This window comes from Protomyctophum parallelum (genome assembly GCF_964188405.1).
Source record: "Protomyctophum parallelum genome assembly, chromosome: 19".
Classification (NCBI taxonomy): Eukaryota; Metazoa; Chordata; class Actinopteri; order Myctophiformes; family Myctophidae; genus Protomyctophum; species Protomyctophum parallelum.
In genome coordinates this window covers 41764011-41784010 of record NC_139717.1, presented here as the reverse complement: position 1 = coordinate 41784010, position 20000 = coordinate 41764011, and the positions used below count along the sequence as shown (strand labels likewise).

General features: G+C 44.9%; 1 protein-coding gene across 2 annotated transcripts in view; it reads left to right on the top strand.

Moving 5' to 3' along the window:
- pak5 (p21 protein (Cdc42/Rac)-activated kinase 5) overlaps window positions 1-20000 on the top strand; it is a 155245-nt gene that overhangs the window by 72962 nt on the left and 62283 nt on the right. Inside the window, exon 1 of one of the 2 annotated variants that reach the window (XM_083791001.1) lies at window positions 5024-5310. The exons of the other annotated variant lie outside the window; for it this stretch is intronic. Coding sequence (XP_083647127.1) covers window positions 5062-5310 — 249 coding nt within the window. The 5' untranslated portion in view covers window positions 5024-5061. Of the gene's footprint in view, window positions 1-5023; window positions 5311-20000 lie in introns of those variants that run through there. 2 annotated transcript variants of the gene reach the window in all.

Below are 20000 nucleotides of genomic sequence, written 5' to 3'. Positions count from 1 at the left end.
ATGCCCCCTCAATGACGTTCACTAAACATCTCTGTCTGCAGGGACATACACGGCGGCCCTGAGGAAGGCATAGACGGTAATGAGGAGGTTGTTGTTGGTGTGTGGATGATGCCGTGGCAACAGGAGGGCACTGGGTCTACTCTGAGGCCTCTGGGGTGTGAGTGACACTGGGTCTACTCTGAGGCCTCTGGGGGGTGAGTGACACTGGGTCTACTCTGAGGCCTCTGGGGTGTGAGTGGCACTGGGTCTACTCTGAGGCCTCTGGGGGGTGTGAGTGACACTGGGTCTACTCTGAGGCCTCTGGGGTGTGAGTGACACTGGGTCTACTCTGAGGCCTCTGGGGGGGTGTGAGTGACACTGGGTCTACTCTGAGGCCTCTGGGGGGTGTGAGTGACACTGGGTCTACTCTGAGGCCTCTGGGGGGTGTGAGTGACACTGGGTCTACTCTGAGGCCTCTGGGGTGTGAGGGACACTGGGTCTACTCTGAGGCCTCTGGGGGGTGTGAGTGACACTGGGTCTACTCTGAGGCCTCTGGGGGGTGTGAGTGACACTGGGTCTACTCTGAGGCCTCTGGGGGGTGTGAGTGACACTGGGTCTACTCTGAGGCCTCTGGGGGGTGTGAGTGACACTGGGTCTACTCTGAGGCCTCTGGGGGCTGTGAGTGACACTGGGTCTACTCTGAGGCCTTTGGGGGGGTGTGAGTGACACTGGGTCTACTCTGAGGCCTCTGGGGGCTGTGAGTGACACTGGGTCTACTCTGAGGCCTCTGGGGGGGGTGAGTGGCACTGGGTCTATACTCTGAGGCCTCTGGGGTGTGAGTGACACTGGGTCTACTCTGAGGCCTCTGGGGGGTGTGAGTGACACTGGGTCTACTCTGAGGCCTCTGGGGGGTGTGAGTGGCACTGGGTCTACTCTGAGGCCTCTGGGGGGTGTGAGTGGCACTGGGTCAGTTTGAGACTATAAAAGTATTTCATAGCCTACATGATCCGCATGAGTGGTGTTCTATAGAAAAGTCTAAAAGCAGTGAGAGTTGATATGGAAGGGCTCTGGGTCATTGAGGGGGCATTGATGAGGGTGTGCTGGTCTCGAATGGTAGTTGGTAGATGTGGTGTATTTTCCCACCACATTTAACCCATTCTGACCTGAGATCAGATTCATACGAGGTTTCCGCCGGACACACACTGGTCTGATGAACCCATTCTGACCTGAGATCAGATTCTAGAAATGTCAGTCGTTCTTCGATTTTTACAAAAATAGCAGACCTACAAGCTCGTATCGCGCCACTCGGTGGCGCGATATGAGCTTGTAGATCTGCTATTTTTAAATAGCTAAAGCATAACATGATGCTGACACCAAAATGGGTGCCCGTTCAGAATGGGTTAAACTACTAGAAAGAAGGTCGAAAGAACTCTCTAGTGACTAAATAAGCAAACTGCAGGCCACTCTAGCCTAGTGAAAAAACCCTTGCCAAAGCATCAGAAGATCGGATGAAGAAAACACGCAGGCAGAGAGGTAGCCCTGTAAACATGACTCTCGTATTCATACGAGAGTCATGACGCAACTTCACCCTGGTTTTTGCAGACGCTACATTTACAAATAATTAAAATATATAAACATTCGCATTTCAAATATAAAGTACTCACAAAGTGTCCCACGGGTGTTAGTTAGTAGCAGCGCCAGCGATTAGAATTTCTGCATCCCGCGTTGTTTAATAAAAAGCATTTTTATCCGAGGTGTTATTTTGCCATTGGCTTTCAACTACGCGCCCCTATCGGTCGGGAGGAGGGTGGCACTCGGTGTGTTCGATATAGGTACGCTGACCGCCCTGCCAATACAGACTAATAGGCGAGTGCGCTCCCGGTGTGCAACTGCGAATTTCCCAAACGAACCCCGTTTGAAAAAAGTAGCCGGAGAGCTCGGACAAAAATGCTTTTTATTAAAGAACGCGGGACGCAGCAATTCTAATCGCTCGCGCTGCTACTAACTAACACCCGTGGGACACTTTGTGAGTACTTTATATTTGAAATCTGAATGTTTTTATATACGGAAATCTTGTAAATGCAGCGACTGCAAAAAACAGGGCAAAGTTACTGCATGACTGTCATGATAATTATCATGGCAGTCATGTTCCAGGGCTAGCAGAGAGGTGAACTGAAGATGCATGGAGTTGTATTTATTGAGGACAAAGACCAAGACAGAGAGCTTCGCCTTAGACCCTGAGCGTGGAGCCCAGGGCTCCTATCGTACTGGCCAGCCAAGACTCCTCTTTCCTTGACAAGATATACTATTCACATCAAACAGTTGAATTTCTGGGTGTGGTTGATTTCACATACACGCAGATCAACAAATTGCATAGGAATAGCAGATGGCGCCTACGTGTGTTTTGATTCACACCTGAGAGAAGCTTCACAGGAGTAACTAGAAAAAGTGCCCTTCTGGGCACAGGTCTCCACCAGGATAGGAATGTAGGACATTGCAGCTTGCCTTCATCTGGTGGTTGGATAAAAGGGCAACAAAAGTAAAAAATTCCAGGCAAAGGTTCTTCCTTGGCCTCTAGGGAGTTGGCATACAAAGTTATCCACAGATCCGTGCAGTTAGAGGTAAAAACACTTTTCGGCCAGTTATAGCGCCACCTTGAGGCTGAGTTGAAATTGTTCATGTGGCATTTCTTCCTCGGCCTAGTGGGAATGTGCGTGCACAATTTCACGGAAATCACGCGATGTGTTCATGATTTGCAGCATTTTGTTTGAAACTGAGCACTCCTGTGAACTTTGGAAGCCAATCTTAACCAATCAGGATGGAGTCTGAGAAATCTGAAAGACCCGTTTCGTTGAATGGCTCTAGAGAGACTGTGTACCAATTTGCGCGATGTTTGGACAAAATCTGTAGGTGTACGTGCAAAAACTTGTTTTGCACAAAGCGGCCTCCTGGTGGCGCTATAACAGGCCGTTCTGGAAATTTTGGGGCAGAGGTTCATCGTTGGCATCCAGGGAGTGTGTGTGCGAAATTTGGCATCGACCGGGTTAACGGTGCCGGAGATTAGCTGCTCACGGACACACACACGGACGGACGGACACACGGACGGACGGACACACAGACGGACGGACGGAGTGCAAAACATACTCTCCCCCCATGCCTTTGGCCTGGTGGAGACAATGAACAATGCAGAGTACTTGACTGAGTGATTGCTCTCAGCTAGACAGACAGACTAGACAATCAACTTACTTCAGACCTAAATAACATTTTGGTCACGAACATGCATGATATAGTATGAATGATTGATTCCTTAGATACGACATAGACTGTTTCACAACAAACTTTGTTTCTCAAAATAGCACTGGCTGTCCACAGTGATCAGCGTTTTGTAATCGGACATCACTAGTCTGCTTGCTGTGGTACCGATGTACTGTAACAACATGGCTGTGAGTAATGCTTAGCTTGTACAGTAATGTGTCGTACATGACGTTCCCCTTTACGCACAAGGTCGGTATCGGCCGATCATGAAAAAAAAAGAAAACCTGGTCGGAGCACCTCTTAATCTTGGTAGAGGTTGACCCATTCTGACCTGAGATCAGATTCATACGAGGTTTCCACTGGACACACACTGGTCTGATTAACCCATTCTGACCTGAGATCAGATTCTAAAAAAATGTCAGTCGTTCTTCGATTTTTCAAAAATAGCAGACCTACAAGCTCGTAGCGCGCCACTCGGTGGCGCGCTATGAGCTTGTAGATCTGCTATTTTTCAATAGCTAAAGCATAACATGATGCTGACACCAAAATGGGTTCCCGTTCAGAATGGGTTAACCGGTAAAGATGCTACTGCATGCACTTCCTACTAATCTAATTTAGTTACTATTCTTGTAGTAAGGGCATTTTATCAGGTATTTGACCAATCTGGGAACTAAATCGTTACCAAGAAACTTCTTCACCAATGTGTTTCTAAAGGTGTCTAATAACAAAAAAAAATGAAATTTGAGTTATTAGCATAATATGTGACCATACCCATAACATCCTATAAGGCAAAAAAGTCCAAATTTCATCACTCTTTAAGTAGCATGTGACATATGAAACTAGGGGGTTTTCATGATTCTGAATCCATTCCAAGCATTAGTTTTGCACAAAAAACACCACACAAGTGTGGCCATATCCACTTGGCCACACTTGTGCTGACCTCATCACAAATCACGGCTATGGCCGTTTTCCTCCAAAGGAGTGTTTTTTGTGCAAAACGAATGCTTGGAATGGATTCAGAATCATGAAAAACCCCCTAGTTTCATAATGTCACATGGTACTAAAAGAATGATGACAATTATATAGGATGTTAAGGGTATGGACACATTGTATAGTTGTCAGCTTATTCGGTACTGGTTTATCTTTGGATTAGATATTTAAACACAGTCCAAAATAGCTGGTTTATATTTCTTGGGTGATTTCACATGGTGAAGTATTCTGATGGTTCAAGTATGGTGTTAGGGTAACGGCCTCTAGGTGTGGGATTAACAGATCCTGTTGTAAGACATATCCAAGCATCCAGACTTGGATACATCCTTAGCTATCTGATTTGAATCACATTTCAAACCACTGAGGAATGCGTTTCCTCCTCAGAAAAATCATGTTTCCCATTGCGTGTCTGATGCCGATCTGGACAGGCCAAAATCATGTGCCTCTCTCTAGAGTCTCTTAACATAGCCTAAGTAGGACCTTGTCAGCATTGACGACCGACCCTGAGGCCCGGCGATGTGAGAACAATAGCACCGTGTCTGCAAAGCTCGTCATGTTCAGCAGGGCTAAAGCTGTTACAGTATAGCTTTACAGTAAATGTCAGTGGGTCAGTGATAGCAGATAGACCCCCGCCGCTCCCACACACCACCACCACTCTGGCAGGTGACCGAGGCCGGAGGAAACTCGATCACTGGGTAAAAGAAGAGAGGTGGTTGGGGGGTTGCAGTTGGCTGTGTGTGTGTGTGTGTGTGTGTGTGTGTGTGTGCGCGTGTGTGCGCGTGTCTGTGGCGTCGTTGCAGTGAGACCAGGTCTGGATGCAGCTGCTCAGAGCGACTCATGGCGGGGGGTGGAGTGGCAGCAGAGAGCCGGGCGGCGGAGAGTGCCGGGGGGAGAGAGGGTCTCGGAGGGAAGGGGCGGCAGCAGCAGCAGCTGAGGCGGCCGGTGCTGGTGTCGGGGCTCAGGGTGAGGCTCAGCCAGGGCCCGGCCAACATGGGAGGCACCGAGAACACGGAGCGGGGTCAGACTCCTCGCAGGGCCGTGCCACTGCCCAAGACGCAAGTGGAGAAGTGTCCTAAACAGTCGCAGGTATGGCTATTTGAATGCAGGACTCTTGATTGTAGGCGCGAGGCTGCACAGTGGTATGCCGTTCTTCTAATATAGACCGTGGCGGCTGCATAGACCAGATGGATGTAGGGAGTTAAGGTTAGGTTTTCAAGAGCTATTCTCACTCTGAGAAATGCTCTTTATGGAGATGAGCTATTTAAAGAATTGGGTATTGCAGTACTTGGTGCCGTTTTTGTTGCAGTTGACATATACAAGCTGTACATGTTTTTTGGGCTTTACTTTCTTTTTAGACGGTGTGCAGACTAGAGACACAGGAAAAGGCATGAGAGCAGTAAAGAGAGCTGGATCCAAACCCTGGCCTGGGTCAGCTGCAGATCTTTTGCAAACTAAAGCTATACAGCGTGCTTGTTGTTTACTTGCTTGGCACGGGAGAGTTCACGCTTGCAAGTATACCAAGGTTTATTTTTGTCCCTCCGGTGCGCTGCCGTATGTGTACGTATGGAGACGGGAGACTCACGGGGATAGTGTTTCCGATTCCGACAGGTCTCCGCCTGCCTGTGGGCTCAGGGCCTTGGATCACCAAATAGTGCTTCCATTTAATGAGGAAGTGTCATATTAAGGATCTGCCACGATTGCACAGAGGCACTACTAAGTTCAGTGTTATTATCACAGTGGGTGTGTTAATGACACTGGAAGCCTTCCAAGCCTTGGAATAAAGAAGGTCTAGAATAGATAAATGCAGCTGCGGCTGCTTTTACCAACTCTTTGAAATGTCCCCTTTATTGAAGTTTACACTTTACTTTTTTTTCTTTCTTTTTTTTTCTCCAAAGGTCAGTGCATTCGAAATCCAGACAATCCAGTCTTAATGTCCCTTAAAAATCTTGAGGGAAAGCGACGGCTGTCTTGTCTGCGTTTCTTGTATGTGACACTGACGCTAATTGCAGTCTGTCTCCAACAAACTTAGCTGTTCCCTTATGTGGCGTTGCCTCCAGGCAGCACCTTTGATGTCTAATATGCTGGAGACAGATTAACCCATTCTGACCTGAGATCAGATTCATACGAGGTTTCCGCCGGACACACACTGGTCTGATGAACCCATTCTGACCTGAGATCAGATTCTAGAAATGTCAGTCGCTCTTCGATTTTTCAAAAATAGCAGACCTACAAGCTCGTATCGCGCCACTCGGTGGCGCGATATGAGCTTGTAGATCTGCTATTTTTAAATAGCTAAAGCACGACATGATGCCAACACCAAAATGGGTGCCCGGTCAGATTGGATTAAGACCCGTGGAGCAAAGCAGTTCCCCCCGCAAGGTCAAGCTTTTCGTTGGCGAAACCTGACGCGTTATTAACTGTATTGTCAGTGCCTATTAGACAAAGTTTGTTTCTTTATACTGTGTAGACCCGCGTGTTTTTGTTTAGAGAAAGAATGATTGATTGTGTGATAGATCATTATGGCATTTTGCACTTGGCAAGTGTGTGAGTGTATCAGGCATTTATTATCTCCCGGTGATCTTAATCGTAGAATCGGTCCGAGGCAAAGTGGTCTTGAAGGAAAGGAACGGGATTGATTTGTGATGAAGCGCACACACTACAGATACAAGCACGCACCATGCATACACACACACACACACACACTCATGCAAATACACACAGACGCATTATGCAGGTATGTGTGTATGTGCGCACACACACACGTACGCATGCACGTGCACGCAGCCACGCACGTGACGCACAAAGATAGAGATAGCGTCTTTATTTCTTGGCAGTTTGCTGAAGTGGATGCCATTGATTTAGTACTTCTCTCCAGGCCACTCTTCACTGCTCGTCACTACTGACCTGAGATCAGTTTCATACGAGGTTTTCCACTGGACACACACTGGTCTGATTGACCCATTCTGACCTGAGATCAGATTCTAAAAAATGTCAGTCGCTCTTCGATTTTTCAAAAATAGCAGACCTACAAGCTCGTATCGCGCCACTCGGTGGCGCGATATGAGCTTGTAGATCTGCTATTTTTCAAAAGCTAAAGCACGACATGATGCCGACACCAAAATGGGTGCCCGGTCAGAATGGGATAATTACTCCTCACTATAGTCCTCATTGCTTCTCATTAGACGTAGAATCTCGAGCTTGGAGGTGGTGAGGCCCTCAAAACGTTTAACGTGAAGAGAGAAGCCCTGTGTCTTGGCCCCTGGCCTGTCAGCTCTTCGGTTGTGTGTGTGGCGACATTTGCTTCGCAAGACGCCGGTCTCGTCACCAACTCTTGCTACTTGCGGGGGACGCCGCGTGCAGGGAGGCGACGTCTCTTAACGTCGTCTTCAACAGCGTTCTTCGGATCACAGCTGGTTTGCCTGAAACCTGTTCGACCTGCAGGCAGTCGGTTCTGACAGTACAAGTATTATTTGTGCCGTTTGAGTACATCCACATGAATATTACGCTACGATAGAGAGACCTATTTTTATAAATATTTTCTTCCCTTAACCCATTCTGACCGGGCACCCATTTTGGTGTTGGCATCATGTTATGCTTTATCTATTGAAAAATAGCAGACCTACAAGCTCATATCGCGCCACCGAGTGGCGCGATATGAGCTTGTAGGTCTGCTATTTTTTTTTAAATCGAAGAACGACTGACATTTTTAGAATGTCAGAATGGGTTCATCAGACCAGTGTGTGTCCGGCGGAAACCTCGTATGAATCTGATCTCAGGTCAGAATGCGTTAAACTAGGTCAATTTTTCACCACAAATCCAATCAGTCAATAGTTTGATGGCAAAATAACTCCCCAGACACCTTTTCCGCTTGTTTATTTGTCACACTCAGCCAGGTGTATAAAAGACCTTATGCCTGCCATTCACAGCCACGCCGTGCACCTTGTCACCAGTCGGTCACACAGTCTGCATGGGGCCAGCCAGGCAGGGAGGGAGGGAGGGAGGGAGGGAGGGGGGGGTGTTTGTGTTGGCTCTTAGTGGTGTGTGTCATACCGTGCCAGGATGTTCACACCAACCGTCCTCCAGTGGCGCTGTGTCTATGTGCGTGCGTGTGCTCTGTCAAAGGACATCTGAGCAGTGATATTTTATATGTTGTACAAAGATGGTTCATCTGCGGTGCCATAGATATGAATAAAAGGGTACTAGCCCATTCTGACCTGAGATCAGATTCATACGAGGTTTCCGCCGGACACACACTGGTCTGATGAACCCATTCTGACCTGAGATCAGATTCTAAAAATGTCAGTCGCACTTCGATTTTTCAAAAAATAGCAGACCTACAAGCTCGTATCGCGCCACTCGGTGGCGCGATATGAGCTTGTAGATCTGCTATTTTTAAATAGCTAAAGCATAACATGATGCTGACACCAAAATGGGTGCCCGGTCAGAATGGGCTAGTGGGGTCATCAATACTGTATGTCCATATACAGACAAATGTGTCCGTGTTTTATACTCACCATTATAATGTTCTTATTTTGATCATAAGACCCAGTTGCTGAATCTCAGTCTCCAGGTGTTCTTCAGAACATGATTCACTGATTTCACTATGACAGTATGTATGGCACGTGAGGAGTTCACTGGTACAATGTTTCTCAAACATTTAACTTCCAAGGACCCTCATAACTCTCAGCGTCGAAATGTACACCCATTTGTACATTCAGATACAGACCCGTAAGGGGGGACCCTTACGACCTGGTGTGGTCTCCCATTTTTACACTCTGAGTTACAGACCTGCAATGTTCATTTACGGCTAGCTCTCTACCCCTTATCCAAAATCATTAAAATAAAATAAAATAAAATAAAAACATTTTATAGGCTAAATTGTTCAACTAGCACTAGCCGATCCACATCGAAGTTGTGCGCTTGTAGATTGGCTATTTGAACTATTTCAAAATGGTAAAAAAAAAAAAAAAAAAAAAAGTTTAGGGATAAGAGGTAAGGCGCTGGTCCATACAGTATGTGCTTGTCTACTCATTTTGACATCTATGTCATAGACGCCAGGGTAGGGTGGTAGAACCACCCTGGACACGCCAGGGTAGGGTGGTAGAACCACCCTGGAAACGCCAGGGTGCAACAGTCGCTATAGGGACATTGTGTCTTTTCCCATGGAGAAAACACATAATGTAACTTTTATGGTTATTGCTCCTTTGTGTTCTTGGGACTTCAGAGAAGGGCCATGAAGGGAGTCCCCCACAAGATGTGTTGATAATATACTGCAGCATCGCAATCAGTTTAACCACTTCGACTGTGTTTATAACATTGGCTATTTGAAAGTTTTGCAAGTTTGCAAGTTTTCTGAAATTATATTGAGAGAATTCGGTAAAGTTTGACACACATTACAACAACACAAATATCGTATGACTGTCCCTGGAACCCTGGTACCAAATATTTTCAGATTTGGGGTCCACACAGCCAAATACATACCAGTTTGGGGGTCCAAAGCCCCCCCCCCCCACTGCATGTGTACACTTTGCTGAAGTCTACCGCATAATGCAGAATGTGAATCACTGGTACTGACAATTAGCTACTCACATGAATGAGATGTCACACTGAGTGTGACTTCAGAAGAACGTTCTACTGTTACACTCATTGAGGCTCACCGCTTAGCTGCGGTTCATTACACGGGTGTACAGTGCCCCCGTGTGGCCAAATAGTGCTTTGCTGCTGTTCTGCTGTGCACTGTGTGTGCAGTGGTCCTCAAACTATTCATTAATCATTTAAAAGACCTCCGAAAGAGTATTACAATGTAACACAATGGACCCATAAGTGGTTCCATTAAGATAAGATCTGTATTTGTCACTGTATGAAACATACAATGAAATTTTCATTTAGTGCAACCGTAACACACAGCAGTATCAGCAGAGGGGAAAAGGGACAAGAAAAGAAGGAAACACTGATGGGGCAACTTCATGGCATAAACTGTTCAATCCATTAACCCATTCTGACCTGAGATCAGATTCATACGAGGTTTCCGCCGGACACACACTGAGATCAGATTCTAAAAATGTCAGTCGCTCTTCGATTTTTCAAAAATAGCAGACCTACAAGCTCGTATCGCGCCACTTGGTGGCGCGATATGAGCTTGTAGATCTGCTATTTTTAAATAGCTAAAGCATAACATGATGCTGACACCAAAATGGGTGCCCTCTTTTGGTGTTTTAGGCATTTTTGTTATACTTTAGCTATTGAAAAATAGCAGATCTACAAGCTCATAGCGCGGCACTACAAGCTTGTAGATCTTCTATCTGAAAAATCGTGAAAATGTGGCGCAAATCTTTGAATATATATTCTGTCAGAGTGAACGTTTTGAACTCAAATCTTTGCTTCAGATCGGGGTCGGCGGCTAATTACATGCATTTCTTTGGGAGTCCTTGACATGAAATTGTTTGAGAATGACTGACATGAAAACATAGATTTTTCAGAAAACTGTCAAGATTTAGAAGACATTTGTAGAATCGTCCTCAGATCTAAATGGGTTAAATGCACCATGACTAGTAGTAAAATACACAAAATAAAAGATAAACAGAATAGTGGGGACTACACAGCTCATAATGATGATTATGATTAAATAGAGAACAGAGTTCAAAGTGCATGTGCAAGTTCATCCATCAATCATTCGCACACTTTCAGAGTGTAATACAGAATACAGCCCCTGTAAGGGCTGTGAATCTTTGGGTGTCCCACGATTCGATTCCGATTCTTTGGGGTCACGATTCGATTCAAAATCGGTTTTTCGATTCAACTCGATTCTCAGTCCATTTTTTTCCCCAGATTCAAAACAATTCTCTATTCAAAATGATTCTCGATTCAATACATAGGATTTCATCACAATCTACTCCAGCCCACTGAAGTGACTATACTATAGTAACTTGAAAATGACTGAAGACATGATGTTTACTGTGATTAGGGTGAGCTTACATTTCATATCACAAACACCATGTAGTAAACTCCTACAGTGGCGTGCACAGATAGACACTAGGGGGTGCTAGAGCACCCACTGCCCTTTTGGCAATTTTGCTCTTAAAAAGAAGAAGAAAAAAAAAAAAAAACGTTTTATTTTTTTTCTTAATTTGTAGTGTGTGGACCATGGTGACATTGATCAAATCTTGATAAAAAAAAACACTTCTACTATATTATTTAGGCCCCCCACAATCTAAAGCTATGTTTCTATGTCAGTGGTTCTTCGATTCAAAAAAATAGCAGACCTACAAGCTCGTAGCGCAATATTATATTCATATCATGATATACGTGTATCGTCTGTGATTTGGGATATTGTACTATTGTTATATGGCATAAACGTGTTCTATAAAAATATAAATATTGCATAGGGAAAAATCGTTATAGGCAGATACTCAGTCAAGAAATCCTGATCGGGACATCCTAGTTATTGTTCACAATCTGGAAACCCATCAAAAAAGCAGCGCTTTCTTAGCTCAATTAAAAAATAAATGTGTGTGTGTGTGTGTGTGTGTGTGTGTGTGTGTGTGTGTGTGTGTGTGTGTGTGTGTGTGTGTGTGTGTGTGTGTGTGTGCGTGCGCGTGCGTGTGCGTGTGTGTGCGCGCATGCATGCATGCATGCGTGCATATGTGTTTCTTTACCTTGAGAAAAAGGTAGAGAGAGAGTGGGACAATGGAAGAAGGCAAAGTTCAGTAGTAGAAAGAGAAGAGAAGAGGGACTTGAAGGAGAGGAGAGTATATAGCAAACGAGAATCCTGAACCCATTCCTTCTATTTCCAGGTACTGTATTTTCACATACAAAGGAATTGGTCTAAGACAGGGGTCGGGCAACCCAAGATGTTGAAAGAGCCATTTTCGACCAAAAAATAAATTCAAAATCTATCTGGAGCCGCAAAGAAATGTACGCATTATAATGCGGCTTTGCCAAGCTTTATTATCTCCCGGGTTGCAACGAAACTATAGCAGCAGTGGTGGAGTTTGAAGATGCACGGTCCACTTTTTAAAAGATTGTTTGCTCTCGTCTCTTCTACTTTCTTCAGCAGTTCTGCAACAGCACTCTCTCATTCCCAGCTGGGTGGTCAGCTGCAAATTTAGCATGCTTTTTCCTGGAAACGTCTTTCAACGTTACTTTTTTTTGTTGTTTGATAGCTTCTCACTGCAGATTAAACAATTAAACGAAAGCCTCTGTCCACAAACTGAACACCCACCGGTTTGTTTATAATAGACACCTGGCTGGCACGGCCAGGTGTTGAAACTTAATATTTATTCTACACATTTTTACAAAATTGGAAAGCTTAAGAGTGTTTGTCACGTTTGGCCAGGGTGGTGTGCTGTGTGTTGTGTGTGTGCGTGCGTGCGTGTGCGTGGTGGAAGACAGGACTGAGATTAATGAGCGCTGGTGAGTAATTGATCTCTGTTTGGCTGCTGTCTGTCTTTGTGAGCCAGAGTAGAGAGAGTTGAAGGGAGCTCTCTCTCTCTCTCTCTTCTCTGTCGGGGTGTCGGCAGATCTAAATATTTCCCTGACCTGATGGTGGTGGGGAGTTGATTGGAAAAGACAAACCAAAGGCATGATGATAAACTTTGACCTGATGAAGGTCTGACCGACCGAAATGTCGTATACAATGATGTAAGAATGACAGTGTGCAGGATTCCAGTGTTTTCCTAAACTTTTACCTCCAAAATGATTCCCCTAGTTTAAAATGTGTTCAGTCTGGTATAATCGTCTAGTTTCTTTTGGTATAACCCATTCTGAACGGGAACCCATTTTGGTGTTAGCATCATGTTATGCTTTAGCTATTGAAAAATAGCAGATCTACAAGCTCATAGCGCGCCACCGAGTGGCGCGCTACGAGCTTGTAGGTCTGCTATTTTTGAAAAATCGAAGAACGACTGTGACATTTTTAGAATCTGATCTCAGGTCAGAATGGGTTAATCAGACCAGTCTGTGTCCAGTGGAAACCTCGTATGAATCTGATTTCAGGTCAGAATGGGATAATTAATAGTTTGGTCCGTCCATCTTCCTCTATGATTCTAACTCTATAGCGAGAACGACCGGAGTTGGTGTTGCTTTGTGTTGGTGTGTTGTGTCTCTGATCTCTCCTTGGTGGACGCACATGACAGCGCTGTGTCATTCACACATCTCCAGCATGATAGCTAATGGTTTGCCCGTGCAGAAACATCATGGTTCAGTAGATCTAAAAACCTGTTCATGTATATATGCCAAATTGATGCCGCGGACCTCCACCGGAAATTGTTTTCGTGCCAGGGACGCCCAGATGAGAGGATTTGTGTTATAAACAAATCCAATTCATGCAGCATTTTTCAATACTTTCAAGGTTATTTTTTAAATATTCATAAATAGCACACATACAAGTCACCGATGTGATGTCTAGGCTGCTTGCTGGATGTGTGTGTGTGTGTGTGTGTGTGTGTGTGTGTGTGTGTGTGTGTGTGTGTGTGTGTGTGTGTGTGTGTGTGTGTGTGTGTGTGTGTGTGTGTGTGTGTGTGTGTGTGTGTGTGTGTGTTCCTGACGAATCCCAAGGACAGACACACAGCAAGAGGCGCTCAGGGTCTCCCCATCGTCTCACTACAGCCGTATGGTACTGTATGCGCACTGAATACTGAATACACATGCACACCAGATGCGTGCATATCCGCTTCACGCTACTGTGTACACACACACACACACACACACACACACACACACACACACACACACACACACACACACACACACACACACACACACACACACAGAGAGAGAGATAGATCACATGACATAATGTGGAGGAAATGTGCTGTAAAGCGTTCTTCATAAAATAGCTCCTCCAGGTCTCTTGACCTCCGTGCATAATGTGGAGTTAGTGGTGGGGTTGAGTAATTGGATGGAGCGGCACACCCCATAAAGCTATTAGAGATTAAAGTCTGTACACACGCAGGCTCACGCATGCAGCGCACATCCATGTTGGATTCATGGATCTCTGTTCTGGCCCAGCCTTATATTTATACTTTGTTATCCCATTCTGACCTGAGATCAGATTCATACGAGGTTTCCACTGGACACACACTGGTCTGATGAACCCATTCTGACCTGAGATCAGATTCAAAAAATGTCAGTCGCTCTTCGATTTTTCAAAAATAGCAGACCTACAAGCTCATAGCGCGCCACTCGGTGGCGCGCTATGAGCTTGTAGATCTGCTATTTTTCAATAGCTAAAGCATAACATGATGCTGACACCAAAATGGGTTCCCGTTCAGAATGGGTTATGGCAGCATCACGTGCTGAAAATATCTATAAGGATCTATATCTATGATTACAAGTTCTGTTAGTTTCAGCGCGTTACACCGTCGCACTACGTTGCATAAATTGGCCATAATAGTCTGGGGACCACCATGGGTCAAAATGGGCCCTTTTTACGGGGCTGTAACTGTACAAAAGGAACACAACGGACCCGCAAGCAGAGGCGTATTCTACAATAAGGCGAGGGCAGGCGTCCGGCTGTCCAAATCCATTTCTGGCCTGGCCAAAATCCATAAAAAAATCACACCCGTGAACTGGTGCAACTAACCCCCCCCCCCCCTCTCTCTCTCATTAGCAAGCAACGGTGCAGCACTATCTCTCTCTCTGTTTCTGGCACAACAGCGCCCCTACTGGTACTCATAGTCACATACTGTAGGTTAAAGTCACATAGGTTAACACGGACATTGCTGTTCCTTGGAGTGGTTGCACCACTCGGTAGAGCGCAACCCTCAATCACCCATTGGAATGTAAATGCAAGCCTTTCAGCCTTTGTATACTACTCATCTGGCAGGTATATCTCTTTGAAAACCTTTAGTGCTACGATTGTGCGCGGGGGAGACGACAATTAACACATCTTTGCCTGTCCAAAATGTCATTCTTGCCTGCCCAAAATGTAATCCCTGGAAACGCCACTGCCCGCGAGGGTCCATTTGGTCGTCGCGGTCTAGTCCATAGAGTTGTATAATTAGGTCTAGTCCGGTTGTTGTAGACAAGAGGCACTTACACTTGCACTTCCACTTACGGGATTGCCACCGCAATGGGGCGTGGTTATAAGCACAAGCCGTTTAGAATGCCGCTTTCCGGGCCCCTTCCTTACTTCCCTCACAGGTGTTACCGATGATACTAATTAAGGCTCTGTTCCTTTCTGGTCAAACAGAGTCAGGGTGTCCTTGAGTGGGTTCCAAGTGTACTAATGTTTTGTGCCAGCCCCCCCCCCCCCCCCCCCCCAGAAGAGAATGTTTTTTCCAAATTTCGATATTTTTCAGAATTCTTCAAAAATAGCAGACGTACAAGCTTGCAGATCTGTTATTTTTTATTTGTATAAAAGTGGTTAAAAATGATTGTGAACTACTTTTGCTGAGAGGGCCCCCCTAGAACCCCCCCCAAGGACCCCTGGGGGTCCCCAGACCCTACTTTGAGAAGCACTAGCTGTGGCACAACTAGCTGTGGCACTAACAGGCGAGGAAGATGCCCTCAGGAAACGAGACAGTCTATTAATCACCGTAGCGCTCACAAATCCTCGTGTCCAATAATAAATCCCTGTTCGCCTAAAACCTAATCAGCGCCTCCGCTAATAACGTGTCAGGATTCCCAATTGTTCTGTGAAAAAGTCATGTAATACGTGACAGGTAGGCTCAATCTGCTCCCCCCCCCTCCCCCCGTACTCTGATGCAAAGTTATAGTTTTGACCTCATTATTTCTTTGAAGTGTGTGTGTGTGTGCGTGCGTGTGTGTGCATGTGTGCGCGTGTGTGTGTGTGTGAGTAAATTAACACGCTACTAGATCATACTACAGTGTCACACAAATGTAAGAAAAATATCAGATCCACAAGCTCGAAACAAGCTTGTAGATCTGCTTTTTTATTTCGTTTTTTTTTATCCTGTAAAGTGACCAATTGTACCTGGGGATTAGAACCAGCAACCTTCCAGTCTAGAAGCCAGTTCTCTAATCCCTACAATGTGTGTGTGTGTGTGTGTGTGTGTGTGTGTGTGTGTGTGTGTGTGTGTGTGTGTGTGTGTGTGTGTGTGTGTGTGTGTGTGTGTGTGCGCGTGTGCGTGTGTGTGTGTGTGCGTGCGTGTGCTTGTGCGTGCGTGCGTGCGTGCGTGCGTGTGTGTGTGTGTGTGTGTGTGTGTGTGTGTGTACATACCAGTATTATGGAAGCTGGAGCGACGTTGGCTCAGGGGTAGAGTGGCTGGATGGTAACCGCAAGGTTGCCAGTTTGAACCCGGGCTCCCCCAGAGTCAAGGCCTATTCATAGTCTGGTTTTTCGGTGGTGAGGTGACCACCGCTCCGGTGGTGAGCTGACCACCGGAGCTGAAATAACGTTGAGCGGTGGTGAGTAAAAACAGAGAGAAGGGCTGGAGCGGTGGCGGTGGTTTGCTGTTCACCGCGGCTCGATCGTGACGTCATGTTGTAGTTCGGTGGTCACCCCACCACCGAAAATCCAGACTATGTATGAGCCTTTAAAGTGTCCTTGAGCAAGACACTGAACCCCTAATTGAATTGCTCCTGATGTGCTGGTTGGTGCCTTGCATGGTTTCCGCCGCCATCGGTGTATGAATGTGTGTGTGAATGGGTGAATGTAATGCACAATCTATGGAAAGCACCTTGGATAAAGGCGCTATATAAATGCACCATTTGCCATTCATTAACCACTTAAACCCTACTTTGTCCTGCAGCGATTCAGAAATGGTCTCAGTCTCTAGTTTGAGATCAGTGTACAAATGATTGAAATGACAGACATCTAGTACCCTTTGATTCTGTGAAAAAAAATGTATTGCTAAACAAAGGGTATTTATAAATGTAGTATATCATATATTATATATATATATTATATATATATATATATATATATATATATATATATATCACCAGGATCCTGGACGGCTTGATTCTAGGCTTTAAAATAATTTATATAAATATTTGTTTGTAAATCTCCATGGGAAAAAATGTATTGGAGAGCTTACAGTGAGTCCAGAAAACCACACCCACTGCTATGCTCTAGTCTATAGCTTGCCATAGCGTCCCATAGCTTTCAAGGTGCAACCATGGCGACCAAATCTTCCGGATTATTATATTATATAATATTATTGTTATTTTGTGCTTGTGCTAATGGTCCAGCCTCTGAGGAGATCCGGGCATGCAGAACAGACACATTTTGATGATAGGATTTCTTTTTGGTGACCAGTTTCAGGGACAGAGGTGTGTCCATTTAACCCATTCTGAACGGGCACCCATTTTGGTGTCAGCATCATGTTATGCTTTAGCTATTGAAAAATAGCAGATCTACAAGCTCATATCGCGCCACCGAGTGGCGCGATACGAGCTTGTAGGTCTGCTATTTTTGAAAAATCGAAGACACTTTTAGAATCTGATCTCAGGTCAGAATGGGTTAATAATGAAACTGTCAGGATGTAATAGACATTTTTAGAATCTGATCTCAGGTCAGAATGGGTTAAATGTAGGACACCATGTGTTACTCAGTAAATTGCAGAAGAGGGCAGTAGAGTCTAGACTTACAGCACAATGACTACAGCAGAGATGAGCTACAGCTTCCTGCATTGTGTTAACCCATTCTGACCTGAGATCAGATTCATACGAGGTTTCCACTGGACACACACTGGTCTGATTAAACCCATTCTGACCTGAGATCAGATTTAAAAAATGTCAGTCGTTCTTCGATTTTTCAAAAATAGCAGACCTACAAGCTCATATCGCGCCACTCGGTGGCGCGATATGAGCTTGTAGATCTGCTATTTTTCAATAGGTAAAGCATAACATGATGCTAACACTAAGATGGGTGCCCGGTTAAATAAGGTAAATAAAAAGGAAGGGATGGGCATCTCTACGTCATTTTCGCTACACAGCAATTCCAGCCCGCAGATTGGTCTTACTGTGGAGGCAAAACTGCGGCTGTGGAATGCATTGTCAATGAGGGCCAGGTGGACCAGCTTTAGAACAAGCGCTATTTCTGAACAACTGTGACCTTGTGAAATACCTACTACGCACAGGAAAATAAAAATACATTGACACACACATTGCTTTAGCTGTGGGCGTATTGCTTATCAATGTATGTACCTTGTTCTGTCCCCCAGAGCATTTGAACGGGGGTTCCCAAACCTTTTCACGGCAAGGACCCCCAAATTGACACTCATTGGCCCGCGGACCCCCATTTGAAAAGATATGCCAAGGACCCCCCCATAAGAGAAGATTTTTACAGCTATAGCAGTGATTTTCAACCATTTCCATTTCAAGGACCCCCAGTTTGACATGCAACAGGAAACGAACCCCCAATTAATGGCATTTCTATCTCAGGCCACAATTTATATTGTAAAATCAACGTTAATTTAACTCTGAGTGTACGAATGGAACCATCTCGGGAGACTATTTTGTGTACAATTTCACCCCATGTCTGTAATGAACATTATGTAGCACCTTTCACAAAATCTTGAATCCTGATTGCATACAGTAAGACGTATAATTATTATGTAGCCGTTCCTTAACAGTGTGTAGTGTGTGTGTGTGTGTGTGTGTGTGTGTGTGTGTGTGTGTGTGTGTGTGTGTGTGTGTGTGTGTGTGTGTGTGCGCGCGCGCGCGTGTGGCACGTGCGTGCGTGTGGCACGTGTGTGCATGCGTGCGATTAATTGGTCCTTGGACAACAATTCCATTCAGTGTGTTTTCATTCAGTTGCTTGTTAAGTTGTTAACATCCAGCAGAGGGAGCCAGAGGATGAACATTCTCACTGGCCTCACCTTCACTGTAGTAGGCCATGCAGGGGAACCTCACTACTCTTACTTAGCCCATATAGGCCTGACCTCAAAATGTAAAAAAAAGCCTTCTAAATCCTTCAGTTTTCTGAAATAAATATTTTCACGATTTTTCAAAAATAGCAGACCTACAAGTTCATAGCGCGCCACTCGGTGGCGAGCTATTAGCTTGTAGATCTGCTATTTTTCAAAGGCTAAATTATAACATAATGTTTAAAACACCAAAAGGGGTTCCCGCACAAAATGGGTTAGAAGCTCTTACTTACGAAAACATTGTTTCAATATTTATGAAACCCACAGACAGACTTTTACTTTCACTGTCACTTTGTTTTTCTAAGAAAGAAATTGCCGATATACAAGCTCACAATGTGTCACATTGTTATGAGCTTGTACATTGTCTATTCTTGCTACTTTTGTGTGACACCATAGTGTGACAAAGTGGGGCATTCATTTAGTAGTAGAGAGTATATTAAATTATATATTTAATAGAAATATATAATCAGGGAATTACCAATTCAATATTATTTCTACAAAATGTTGCTGTCTTTATACTTGCATTATGTATTTGCATCACGTTACGAAAACCCTTTTCGGAACTACCCCCTGCGTTTGCCTTCGATATCCAACATGTCTCTTGTAAAGTAATAGACTATGTATGCTGCAGCACAGTTCATAGCGAGGTTGTTGCGGTCTGCATTGATTGAGGAGCCGATCAGGTGAGGGTGGAGCTGTTCTCAGATGTGTTAATGGGTTTCTTAGTTAGTTAGTTAGTTAGTTTCATTTATTGTCCACGTGTGGAAATTCGTCTTCGGTCTCAACAGTAAAAAACAAACGGTTACAGCAACAACACTTAACACAATTATTTTCTCATGGCAAAAAAGTGCAGGACAACAGTGGCAAATACATTGAAAAAACAAACAAATCTAGCGAGACATGGTATCATTTAGTGCCTTAATGGCATTTGGTATGCCATAG